The sequence below is a fragment of the Sinohyriopsis cumingii genome, chromosome 7 (assembly GCF_028554795.1).
Source record: "Sinohyriopsis cumingii isolate HCF-2022 chromosome 7, ASM2855479v2, whole genome shotgun sequence".
Lineage (NCBI taxonomy): Eukaryota > Metazoa > Mollusca > Bivalvia > Unionida > Unionidae > Sinohyriopsis > Sinohyriopsis cumingii.
Genome location: NC_142967.1, coordinates 134809419 through 134823023, shown reverse-complemented (window position 1 = coordinate 134823023; position 13605 = coordinate 134809419). Strand labels below are relative to the sequence as shown.

General features: G+C 36.7%; 1 protein-coding gene across 4 annotated transcripts in view; it reads left to right on the top strand.

Moving 5' to 3' along the window:
• The window catches only part of LOC149796181 (uncharacterized), a 92191-nt gene that overhangs the window by 64390 nt on the left and 14196 nt on the right, over window positions 1-13605 (top strand). For 3 of the 4 annotated variants that reach the window (XR_016422499.1, XM_089966127.1, XM_089966128.1), the window contains one exon: window positions 3462-3598. Coding sequence is in view for 2 of the 4 variants with exons in the window: in XM_089966127.1 (XP_089822253.1) it covers window positions 3462-3598 (137 nt within the window). In the remaining 2 variants the exon portion in view is untranslated. Of the gene's footprint in view, window positions 1-2954; window positions 3046-3461; window positions 3599-13605 lie in introns of those variants that run through there. The other variant, XR_016422500.1, reaches the window with a different exon arrangement.

The window sequence follows — 13605 nt, the reverse complement described above, 5'->3', positions numbered from 1 at the left end:
ACATACGAGAAATAGTGTGTACAATGCTTGGCTTCTGAAATTTATCAATTTGAACAGGTTGTGGTGAAGCTCCGTATTCTACTCTAGAAGAGAAAACTGGTTTAATTAGGTTTTTGAATTGTTAAGCCGAAGTAAACATTATCGGAAGTGTTACTTATTACAGATCCATGAGTAAAGCCAGTAAATCGTCTTTGTGATTGTCTTCCATGAAATCTGTATACAGTCGTTGCTCAAACAATAGCCGACATGGGCTTCTTATTTAACTGCAATCACAGCCAAGCAGCAGACAAAGCTGTGGTTGATACAAGAGTCGCACAATTTAATAAACATCAAAGGACGAAAGCCGCCAACATGTATGCTGTGCTTGGCGGTGTGATCAAACAACAAACAGTTGAAAGTAAATAATATCCACTTTATTATCTGTGAATTAAAAGGGTATGAAATTGTACATCTGTTCAGCTTAATTTTGTTTTATATAAAAAGTGATTCGTAACCATTGCAGGCCTTCGTTACTTAGTTATCGAGCTTTATCTGTGTACGTTGTTTGCTTATATAAAAAAATATTTTACTGTTATGGAAAAGCAAGTTCAAAAACGCAAGTCGTTTTCTGCTAAAGAGAAACTGTATGCCCTAGATCAACTAAAGAAGGGCAAACAACAAACTCAGCTTGCCAGAGATCTAGGAATCAGCGAGTCCACTTTGCGAGGGTGGAAAACAGATGAAGGAAAGCTCCGTAGTCTACCCAACATTCTTGAAGAGGAAACTGGTTTACAGCGTAAAAGGGTTAAGTTAGCTAATGACAATGTCCTAGATTCAGCTTTGTACCAATGGTTTGTACAAGCTCGCTCAGAAGGTGTTCCAATTTCTGGCCCAATTCTGAAAGCCCAAGCAGAGAAATTTGATCGCCGTATCAATGGAGATGATTCCAAATTTAAGGCGAGTAAGTTCGCGGCAAAGAAGCAAACGTCATTGGATATATTTTTCAAGAAATGATGAAATTTAAATTTGGAACCACACTGACTTTGCACTTTGCGCAACGATTAATTTAGCAGTTTTCACGTTTCTTTTGATGTTCACAAAATCTGAAATAAAAGTTATTTGCACGCTGAAATCATGCGTTGATTGTTAATTATTCTTGCAGTTGTCGCATATGATAAAATTTTAGCGGTATGAAATTTGTACAGACACCATATGTAGACCCAGGAATAGCTGCATGCAATGACCGTACGATATCAGACGGCAAGTAAATGGTTTCAATATTTTGTTCATCCTATATTTTACACGACGAATTCAGGCTATTACAAAATTATTGAATATTTTAAATCTGTACGATTTTCAATTAAATTACATCCATTATGGATGAACTGCATGCCACGACGGCACGGTAGCATACGGTGTTGATACACTTTTCATGATATAGCGATAGTCTGGTATTATCGGTCAATCTGTCAATCTGTATTATCGTTCAAACAAATAAAAATTAGTAAATGTTTTTAATGCACAGTAATAACCTATAAATATATTAGCCATATATTAGCCATCGATTATTTTGAATATATCTTAATTAATGCATTCCAGTTAATATTCATCTGATGATAAGCCGACTTTTGATCATTGTACATGTATACACGTATATGTTCTCGGAAAAAAAGTTAAATATTGTGAAACCCCGCATTAACGCGACCCCGCTTTTAACGCGATCCGATTTTATGGACCCCGATCATCGCGTTATAGCGGGGTTCCACTGTATGTACAAGAGATGGCTTAGAAAACCTTGATTAGTGAATTTCAGTGGCTTGCCTAAAATTAAGCAGATGTTGACTGTTGACCCCTCTGTCAAATTGATCTGTGTACCATTAAAAATGATCCTTATGCTTTTTTGTAATTACTTTTTAATTTGCCTTAACTGGACATGTAACTTTTATTATCTTTGGCAATTAATTCCTCACTCAAATGACTTTTGTTCTTGAATTCTCTGGCAACTGAAATATTAGGGCTTGATGTGACCCCTAAAATTTTCAAGCTTGAAAGGTACAGTCAAACCTGCAAACAATGGTCACTCATTGAAAAAGGAAAAATTGATTATTGTACACAGGTGACCTTTGTACACAGATTCACCTATTAAAATTTATTATTGAATGAATAATATGCACCAGATACCATTATTATTATTATTATTATTATTAATATTATGTTATCAATATTTTTTATGTGTACTATTTATCAAAATTATAAAATATATATATTGTTCTCTCTGAAATTTGTAGTCCATGTTAGATTTACTGTACCATACTCATGTTAATCAATCCTGTTAATTAAATCATCACTGACATATAATAATCACTGATCGTAGTTTGTTTTGTACACTATTACAAAACAATAATTTCACTACTGACTTACAGGTTTTATGACTGTAAAATAGAAGACTGCTTTGTCTGCCAACTTCTGTAAGTTTCGGTTTTGAAAACAGCTGTTCACACTTTTAAAAAAATACCTGGATAAGCCAGTTGCTCAACTTGCAGTGATCAAAAGATGATTGGCATATTTTACAAACCTGATATACAGAATCCAAAGAAGTTTTATATGGCTATTCTTTTAGGACCCATGAACCAAAACTTTGTCAGACTTTACAAACAAGTTTTAAATATTAAATGACCCCTGACAGTAACGAAAAGGGCTGTAACGTAAATCTTTTTCAAAGACATGGCACATTACTGCTCTGATAGCATAACTACTTTTCCCATAATCCAGCCAATGAATTGCTTCTTTATTCTTCTTGAGTGATAAAAACTGCCTCGTTTTTAAATTTGACATATTGACAACTTTGAGTTAATGTCAGTGTAACTTTAGTCACAAGTACAAGCGAGATAAAACATGTTTTCACATCGATTCACATGATATTCCTTTACCTAAACAATGCCTTCCGCATGAAGTAAAATTTACTGTTTGTATAGATTGAGAAGTCACAGCAGATATGCTCCACTGAAGGCATGGAGAAACCATTGTTTGGTTAGGAAACAGCTGGTCACTGCCCACATAAGACAGGTGACTCTTACATACAAGACTTTTATATGGTAAATTTGCCAGGGTGGAATTTATCCATTGTGAACAGGTGACCACTGGCACTGGATAAAGGTGACTGTTATGATAGGTTTGACTATACTTATGGCACTGAGTGATATAAAGAATTGCAGCTTGGTATGGTTCCTGTTGATAAGAGAAGAATGTTAGGATCTTTAATCTACTTGATATAAAATTGTTCAAAATCTGGTTATATTCTGTCAAGTTTGAGCATATACCCAAGTTAAAATATGTTTGCATTAATTTTATGATCATGATTCTTGCAGTGCCTACACCAGATCTAAAGAAGCCATCAAACTGTGCTTGTGGATGTTTACATTGAAGTGTCTGTTGGTTGTTTATTTGTCATGTAATTGGAGATTTAATGTACTTTCTTTCAGGTGGGAGAAACTCTGGTAAACCTATTCCCAGTAGTCATGATGATTTTCTTGCCACACCAAATCTAGTAGATAAGTGCAGCATTGACCCACAAGATTCTCTTGCTGTCAGATGGGATTTTTCAAAGCCCTGTATTACTGTAAGTTTAAAGTTTGATGAACCTTTTCGTTTTCTTCATTATAAAGTGTTTGTTGATAAATAAAAATGGAGTTGCGTATAATGTCATAGGTTGAATCATCTAGGGTCCTGCTCGACACAATCATGTAAGTCCTTTGATAATTATCTTTGTTTCATATATCTGTCTGTCCATCTGACCTTCCTTCAATCAGCAATTGTTGTCTGCAGTTGTCAGGAATAATTTGATTTTATCCAAATTTGGTATGAAGATTAATATTAACTAGACCTCAGATGAGTTCATTTTCATCATCCCACATCTTCATTTAGCAACATTTTGACTAGAGGTTTAGAAATTCAGTTGTGTACATCTTTATCACAATATTTATTTCCACTAATGCATGTATTGACTGAGCTCAGATAATTCTGATTCATCACAATGTAATACATAGGATCTGAGACAACAAGTAGGGTGGTGATGGACATTTAAGACTGGCTGACCCATTTCACTTTTACCAGACTGAAAACTCCTTCTAGATTCCCCATAAGTTTTCCTCACTGGGAATTTCAGGCACATGCTTAAATCCACAATTTCAGGTTTCAGGTAGGTGGGTTACCGTGCCATGAGGTTGCAGACAGATTAATATATGGTGACAATACATATGTTATTGACTGTTAGAAATTGCAGTGGACTTTTATATAATGCCATTAGAACCACAGTTTGACACGTTTTAATATTATGAAAGAATTCTCATCAGCAACTAATGCAAGAGTTAAATTAAAAGATTAGTGGGGGTTTTGTAACATCATGTGTCATATCATTTCATAAAAGGCCCAAAAGATGCTACTTACTTTTTCAAAGACATATATCCAGAGCTTCTTGATAAATTGACTGCTCCGGTGGCCTAGTGGTTAGAGCATCTGTCGCAGATGTGGGAGGTCGCCGGTTCAGACCTCGGCAGTTACACCAAAGACTTATAAAATGGTAATAGCAGCTGCCTCACTTGGCGCTCAACATTAAGAGGATTGTGTTAGGACTGATCAACCTGGTGTCAGGATAATGTGTTTGGGTGGGACATCATGCTACATGCCTGCGGCATGATGCCCCAGTGCTAGATATCACTGTAAACTGCCACACTGCAGACATCATAGCAATATGACTGAAAAATTGTTAAAGCTACGTTAAAAATCCAAAGCACACACACCTTCTTGATAAATTAACCAGGTTAGGAATTGCATTAGAGCAAGCATGATGGAAACTTATATAAGAATATAATAAAACATTAGGAAAGTAATTATGGTAACTTCAAGTCACTGACACTAACTGAGTCACCAGTTGAAACCAGTGAAATGCCCAAAGTAGACAGTGAAATGTCCAGTGAAGACATCAAATATATTGAAACATCCAGCAAAGACAGTGAAGACAGCAATGGTCACTGCAATTAGAGAAATGCCTTCAGCATTAATATGCAGATGCAACACAGCTAGACTAATGTGATAAGTTTACTAAATTTTATTAAGACATAAAACAATGCAAAGCATACATCATGCACATAAATAATGACACAGGATGTCTGACGTTATTGTGAAATTTTATAGCAGAAGATTAGGGTAAGTTTTTTTTATTGCAGCTTGGAGGATATTCAATCCATACTAAGACCTTACATATTTAGTTGGAAATGAGTTGAGCTGTTTATTTAGCCGAGCCAGATATGACATTACGAATCAGTATCAAGGGTGGAAAAAGGTGTAGTGTGATTCATGGTCATCCAGTTGCATACTATTAGCTGGATTATAAAGTGTTCTCTGGGATACCAGAGCATATAATACAGGAAATAGGAACCGGGTGATACAGGCATAAAGATAAAAGTAACCAGAAGAGGCTAAAAGTTTCCATATATATATATATATATATATATATATATATATAGAATACAAATTATATGGCAAATAACAATCCTTTCAAGTGCACTGGATCCATCAAGGGATCACATGTGTCAGGGATTAATTAAGATAAATGCAATAAACTGACAACAAACAGTGATAAACTAGTATCTAGCTAGCCTGAGTGCTTTTGACTCTTTAATGAGTCTTTTTCAAAGGCAAATACAAAACATAGACAAGACAAACAAATATAAAAATGGTTATGTTTGAGAAACTTTACATGGCTGTTTCTACAGGAATTCAACCTTTTAATTATATTATATATCAACTAGTTTATTTCAGCTTGTTGCTGATACTGGAAAATATTTGTACTGACCTAGAAATTGATGAGCCATAACAACATCTGTTATTTTATGTAAATTAAGCGTAAATTATATCCTGGATATTTCATTGTTACAGTAGTCATAAGCTATTAAGCAAATTTAGGGAATTATTTAAAAGAAAATATGTCAGCTGCAAAAGATAATTTTATTTGTGCATGGTTGTCTTGTAGCAGAAAGCAAAGCTTCCCAGTATCGCTTTGAAATCACTCAGGAGTTCCCAGCCTATGCCTGAGAGTCCCTGGCATGAACTCAGGAGCCCCCTCACTTTTAGAAGGATAGAAACAAAAAGGAAATATCAGTGGCACTCTTTACTTTCATACATATAATGATTGAGTTCTTATAACCCATTTATAATATCACATGAAAATGAAAATATTTTTTCAGTAACTTGAATATTCAGTACAATTCATACATGTACATTTATATTTATTTTACCCCTACAACAACACTGAAAACAAAAAATAAACTACAATAATAAATAATCAACAGTTAATTGTGTAGTTTTCTTTGTCAGTAAAAAAACATCTTTATTCCATTAAAGAAACTTACATAAATAAACACCTGGCATTACACTGTACCATGTATATAAACGTAATTTACCATCATTGAATGAAACAAAGAATTAAAAAATATACAAAGCAGCATATGTGCCAAAAAAACTAATTCAAAATGTTAATTACTAAACTGTAAAATACCTTAAAAATGGTGGGATATAACAGCAGATAAGATGAATTGATCTTGCTACATGTACGATACCTACATAAATGTAGCTAGAGACTAGCAGATTTTGACTGTTGTCAAGATTAATTCACCCAAGCTTTAGGTGTTGATACTTGTATATCACCATTCTTAGTGAGGAAGACAGAAAATCGAGAGGAATGAAGGAAGCTGATTGTTCGGTCTTGTGCGGTGCCACAACGGTCTACCATACTATGGGACTGATGATGATGATATCACAATTAAAATGAAATTTTTGCCTAACCTTTTTTTGTTGTTGCTGGCATTCGTTTCATTTTCAACACAAGTCTATTTCCAGAAAATAAAAATAGATTTTGCAGACTCATTTTTTTGAGTTAATATATTTTCTGCACTCTTTTAAAAAGTCTTAACAAATACTATTGTGCCATATAGAAATGATGAAATCACACGTACAGCCGTTTTTTTCGATTATAATATATTGATGATTTGACAATATTTTTCAGATCAAACAGGAAAGATTTGACTAATTCCTTGATTTATATTCACATTGTCACCAATTTAATTTGAACACTGTTAAAACAAAAAATGTTATTATTTATTTGGCACTAAACTGCAGGTGTTTACATACATTGTTTCTTTAAGTTTATCTGGGTAGCCTTCAAGAGGGGCAGTCCTTTTCACAATATAATGACTATGATAAGGATTAACTGCTCACTTTCTTCATGCCTGTTTATATAAGTCTATCCTTTAATTAATACAGTTTGGCCAAAATATGAAAAGGGGAGCATTCTCGGGAAAATGAGGCATATCACAGGGATGTATTACATCAAGTTGTATCTGTGGATGGGAATGTGTCAGAGATCCAATACGATGCTGAACATGGATATGGATTTGTTGATACACATCACCACCAATGATATCTACCATATGAGTGACATCACTTGCATGCAGATTTCACGCCAGTGATTACCCAAGTGACCATCCTCTGTTCAGCAACATTAACGAAATAATTGTGGGAAAATTAAGAATGAGTGCACATGCAAACACATTAGGGAATACATCAGACTGCACCCTAAAATGTACTATAGTACAAGTCACATGGGTCATATGCACATTTACTCACTTTAAATTAAATGTAAATTGTTCTTTTAAATTTTAACACTAATTTTCTTTAACCAAAGACTATTTGATGCAGATTATTGAAAGCTCTGCACCTTAATTGTGACCAAGAAACTTCCAGACAAAAATTATCTATCGCTATGGACTGTTACAATGGTGGCCATATATTAAACTTGGGTCAAGAAAAGAGCACTTCGAGTGGAATTGTGACAGTTGAGGGTAGTACGAATTTGTTTATCAGTATGCGTAGCTTTCATTGTGACATCACAGCATGTGACATTCAATCCAAATTGTACTGGAGCACACCTTTAGGTTCCTTTGTCCAAAAAGATCTACATACTTTAACATTGATATTGCTGTATGCACCTATCGGGGCATCTAAATAATGGTCTTCTAAAGTAATATGGATGTACACGAATCCATATGAAGTGAATACTTGCCAATTAAATGTATGTATAATCAAATTGTAAAAAATGACACCAATTACTGAAATAGTGCCTACAATGCCTACTTGACCCCTGTGACTTGTACTAAAGATCATGATTGACTCTGGTAAGAATATTAAAAAAGCCAAAGGAGTTCCTTGAGTACTGGTCACAAGATCTCATGCATAATAGTATATGGTATGTCTTTGGCAATGAGCGAATTCGCACATGATGCAGCAAATTTTTATTTAGTTGAAGAAACATCACTTGGGTATGCACCGTTGCACCAAGATAAGTTGTCCATGCTGGATTCCAAGTGATGGATTTTCCCTAAAGGAATGACTTCTGTTGCACAAATTCCCTACTTGGAGGATTCACCACTCATGGTAGTGATTTTATCCACACTGGAGCTAAATGGAAGCATATTGATTGCACCAGAATATCAGTTGGTTCTGAGATCGTAAACATATCAGCTAACTATACCTGGTCAGTAGCATGATGTTGACTGCCTTCTTACTCCTCCAGGCATATAGCTATCAAACCAAATTGTTTCTGAGTCAAATGCACGTAGCAGCAGTAGTAAAACTGCTTTGTAAGCAACAGTTTACTGCCAGATCATATCAGTGGATCTCAGCATGATAAGTTCACGTAATTTAATTATTCAATGGTATGACTGACCAAAGTCTGCATCACCCACTCGCAGGACCAGTCTGCAGTCTGAACCAATAGGTCCTGCATATACTGATGCCCAAATAATCATTCTACAAGTGTGAAGTTGAAATGTTTGAATAGCTTGATTGTAACAAACCTGCACATGGTGTTTCACCATCAGCAAGCAATGGCACTGAGAAATTAATTGCCTTAAGCCATGTTAGCAGTCTATGTGCATAGATACGTTTGAACATTTTTGTGACACTTGTTGAATCTTTAGACAACAACAGCTCAGCTTCTTTGTATCTGCTGGTAACATCTACTATGTTTAATGCATATTTGTATATGTGACCACATACCAGATCATGTGGGAGAAATGTTAGCCTGGTAAACATCTTTTTGGCATTTAAACATCAAAAAAATCATTCAGAGGGAATTATCTATGGTATAGGTAAATAAATCTGCCACAGTCCTTGTTTTGTGAGCCATGCCTTAACAACTTTTGGCGTATGAACGTCCACTAGAACCTGAACCCCCACATTCATCTGATCCATGTTGCAAGGAGTTGACAGGCTGCAAGAAGAACTTGGTGGACCAGTTTCCCACATGTGTGACCCACAACAGGTCTACAAAATCATTGACAAGTTGGAATACTCATGGGGTCAGTTTGCGCCAGCAATAAAACACCAGAAGTCATCAGTGAGGCAGTGTTGATTGGTTAGTTGTTGCTCACCAGCAGCATTATGGACCTGGAAACGTTTCACATTTTAATACACGAAGTCAGTGAAGACAACTATAGTGTATATACATGTAGCATCAATGATGAGTTCTCAGGACTCACTCACTGTTAAAACACTTTGCATTTTACATGAAATCAATGCTGTAATGCAGTACAAACCTGAGTGTGACCTCGAGCAGCAGGGAGGGCAAATCCTACAACTTCTAGAAGGTTCCAAATGCCGAAATAAGCCCTTTATAAAACCACGATGATGCTTTATGTAAACGCAATTGTCGCTATCGTTGCTGCCCTTTGTTGTCGTTGCCCTCCCTGCGTCCTTTTTTCGAAAACTAGGGTCTTTATCGAGGTACGAAAAAACACATTCACGTGTCTGTTGTCATAAATTAAAAATTTTTTATACTAAATAATGGTACATTCAGAATCTTACACAGCTAGTCTAGCTAGAGAGTGAGAAGAAGCACTTAAGAAATATATCCCTGTAAAGGAGGATTTCAAAAAAAATTTACAATTACAGCAAGAAGCTAAGGAAGGTTTTACAGAATCAACTGAACTATTGATTAAGCCTGTTACCACATCATTATCGTGTACTGCTCAACAACAAAATGTTGCAACAAGACGGTTAGCATCCGCAGCTGAACGATCCGCTGAAGCAGCTACTAGGGCGGTTACTGCTATCAGGAGAGTTGCAACAAGGCCACCCAAAGAAGTTTTTGTAGATGCGTCAGAAACGCTACCTGGAGCCGAAGCTCCGCCGGAATACAAACCTGGTAAGGCAGAAATCAAGGAGGATGAAGCAAAAAATATTAAGATGAAAAATTACGATAACGCGGTTGATCTTGTAGGTAAATTTAATGATCATGAAAACTACCTGGAGCTGGGTTCGCCGTCGTTAAAGTATGACCAATGGGAACGGTTGGTGTTTACTACACATAAAGGTATTCAGCGGGTCACGGCAAAATACGATAATGAGTTTGAAAAATTTAAGAAAGATGTTGAAGAAAGGAGAGTTGTAAGCCCTGTTGTGACCGCAGATCTGTCAACACCATTAAAAACACCTCCGATAATAACACAACCGACTAGCATAAAAAAACATCCGGCAAAGGTTTGGGGAGTGGTTTTATTCCCTGCCCTGATAATATTTTCAGTGACGTTTCATGGTTAGAAGTTCTTATAGGAGGAAAACGCGCTGGAAACAACTCACCAGAAATAATTAATGAAGCCGCTGATAGTTGTTGGCGATTATGTCAAGGTGGCATTATGGACGCTAACATATATCAAGAACTCGTCAATGAACTTGTTGACAATTATAGTGACTAAAGTCACAGCGATTAGATACATAACAACAAATAACATAATATGGTTATGTACAACAGACACTATACTCCTGTGCAGGTCAGAGCAGTAAACTCACGATTACCAGTTTATAGAGCAACTTACGGAGACGGACTTGGCGATGTGGTTCAGGGTTTATTTGCGGGATTAGCACCAAAAGTGGGTTCTCTTGCAAAACAGTTATCAATGAAAGCCATTAATGTTGTTGGTGAAAAAGCTCCTGGTGCAATTGTTGGTGCTGCTGGTAAGGCACTCTCGGCAATTAAAGAAAGATTAGCGCGACTAATGCGCAAACCTCAAAGAGGTTCACCACCACCGGTGAAATTACCAAGTACCGAAATTATGCCCACGGATGTTAGTAAGGTGATAAATCAGACTGCAAATCAGAAACTAGCAGCATTGATAGATCAGGAATCTGACGCACAAAGAAATATCACAGCAAATTTGATAGCAGGAAGTGGACTTCATGTGCGACGAAGATAATCACCATTTGGAAAAATAGGCAATAGTATAAAATGTTCAAACGCATATCCGACTCAGCATTTGACATAGATGTGCCGGTCCCTAAAGATAAATCAGTGCGTGATTATCAATTTTATTTCTATGATGCAGTTAAACCGGAACAACGAGTGCATATCGAACTTCAAGTTCATGATACAAGTAGATATTTTCTGCCTTGTGAGGCGTTTATTGAAGTAGAAGGTGAACTTGTAAAGGCGGATAATACTGTATACGATCCCAATATACGAGTTGGTTTTGTCAATAACAGAATTATGGCCTTGTTTAGTAGCGCCACATACATGATTGATGGAAAAAATATCGAATCGATTCAAAATGATGTCGATGTTGCCACAGCAGTAATTGGTCTAGCAAGATATTCTAACAATTACATAAGATCAGCTGGGCCATCAATGATGTTTGCCAAAGATATTACCGACAACGCTGATCATATTCAATATATTAAGTTACAAACACCACGAAATACTGCATCTGATCCACAGCCACCTGCTGACCCTGTATACGAAGCTGGACCAGCTGATGTTTTTGATATTATAAAAGGTGTTAGCGCGACTTACAACTTGGGATTTGCAACACGCCAAACAATGTTGTCAGGAACACGAAAAAAATTTTCGTGTGCGATTCCACTCTCTCACATCTTAGAATTTTGCAGAGATGTTAGAAAGGTTATCTTTGGAGCTAAACACAGTTGTGCTTCATAGAAAAGGTGATGATAATGATGCCATCTGGCGAGGAGCTGGTGTCGATGCTGGTATGGTAAAAATAATGAAACTTTCACTGTGGATGCCGGTATTAACTCCATCGGTCACAGAAGAACCACAATTACTCTCTTTTATGAATCAAGGTGGTAAATCATTGTTACCGTGGTTTACAGTAACCACAGACGCCATTCAAAGTTCCGTCAGAGATGAGTTTACTTGGCATATAGCATCACAACAAGGGGTTTCTGCACCACAGCATATTTTTATTGCGCTGCAGGATTATCGTCGGGTGGGTAAACAGGAATGGTCTCATATGATATTTGACAAACTTGATGTTACTGAGGTTTCGTTGAGAATAAACGGACAACAAGAACCATCTGAAGATATAACATTAAGTTTTACAAATAATCATGTGGCGCGCGCATATCATCGCTGGCTGAAGTTCTTGTCGCGTAACACAAATATAGATACTGGAACACAAATATCACAGTTTGATTTTACAAATTTGTACCCGATTTATTACTTTTCGCTGGAGCATCTTGATTTATCCAAGCAGTCTGTTGTTGATATACACTTCCGAGCTCGCGTAGGTGCATTACCTAAACTTGCAGATGGTCCGCCAATTGAATATGGCCCCTATAGAGCAGTCACAGTCATCCTCAGTGACAAAGTGATGTTACTTGAAGGCATTAGTGGCCGAATGAGAATCGTTGATGCACCAGTGGAAAACATGTAACATTGTTAAAACGATGTGTAGACAATTAGATCAATCTTGTATTAAATAAAATGTCATACAGTCACGTTAATGTCACTTTGACTCATGGTCAGATGAAAAAATTACAATCGAAAAACGCGCATGTGGGGCAACGATAACACTAAAAAAATGATCAAATCACTAATGGTGGTCCAAACAAGTTATTGCTGACTAAAACCCAACTAAAACATTTCAATTAGGCGAAGCAAGCGAAAACTGGAACTCAGCTTGATTTCACTCCAGAAGCTGTCAAGCACATGATTAAAATCGGTGGTATATTTTCTCTTCTTGCCGCAATACCAGCACTGATAGCTGCTGCTGCCCCAGCTGTTGCTAAGGCCGCCGCATTAGGAGCTGTTGGAACCGCTGCTGGAATGGCGCTGAAGAAAGCAACTGGAAAAGGATACAGAAAAAAAGGACGGGGTCTAAGACTTCCAGGAACTCCACCCTCATGGTACCCAAAATGGTTTTGAAAACCAACGGTTTCACACCGATGTCAAATTTTTTTTTACTCGATACTGTTAAACAATTAAATATAAAAAATTTCAGAGGCGTCTTTATGCGAGATCAGCTACCAGCGCAACCGAATAACCCAGAAACCGGAATTATTAATCTCGATAACAGTAACGGTCCAGGAACTCACTGGGTTGCTTACGCGATCAATCCACGTGGAATTATCTATTTTGATTCGTATGGGTTAGCACCGCCAGTTGAATTCCTCAAATATACAAAAGACATCCCCCTGTCAAAGACAGGGACAAAAGTTTGGTACTCAACACTACCAACACAAACACTAACCGATCCTCCGATATGTGGTCGTGAAGTA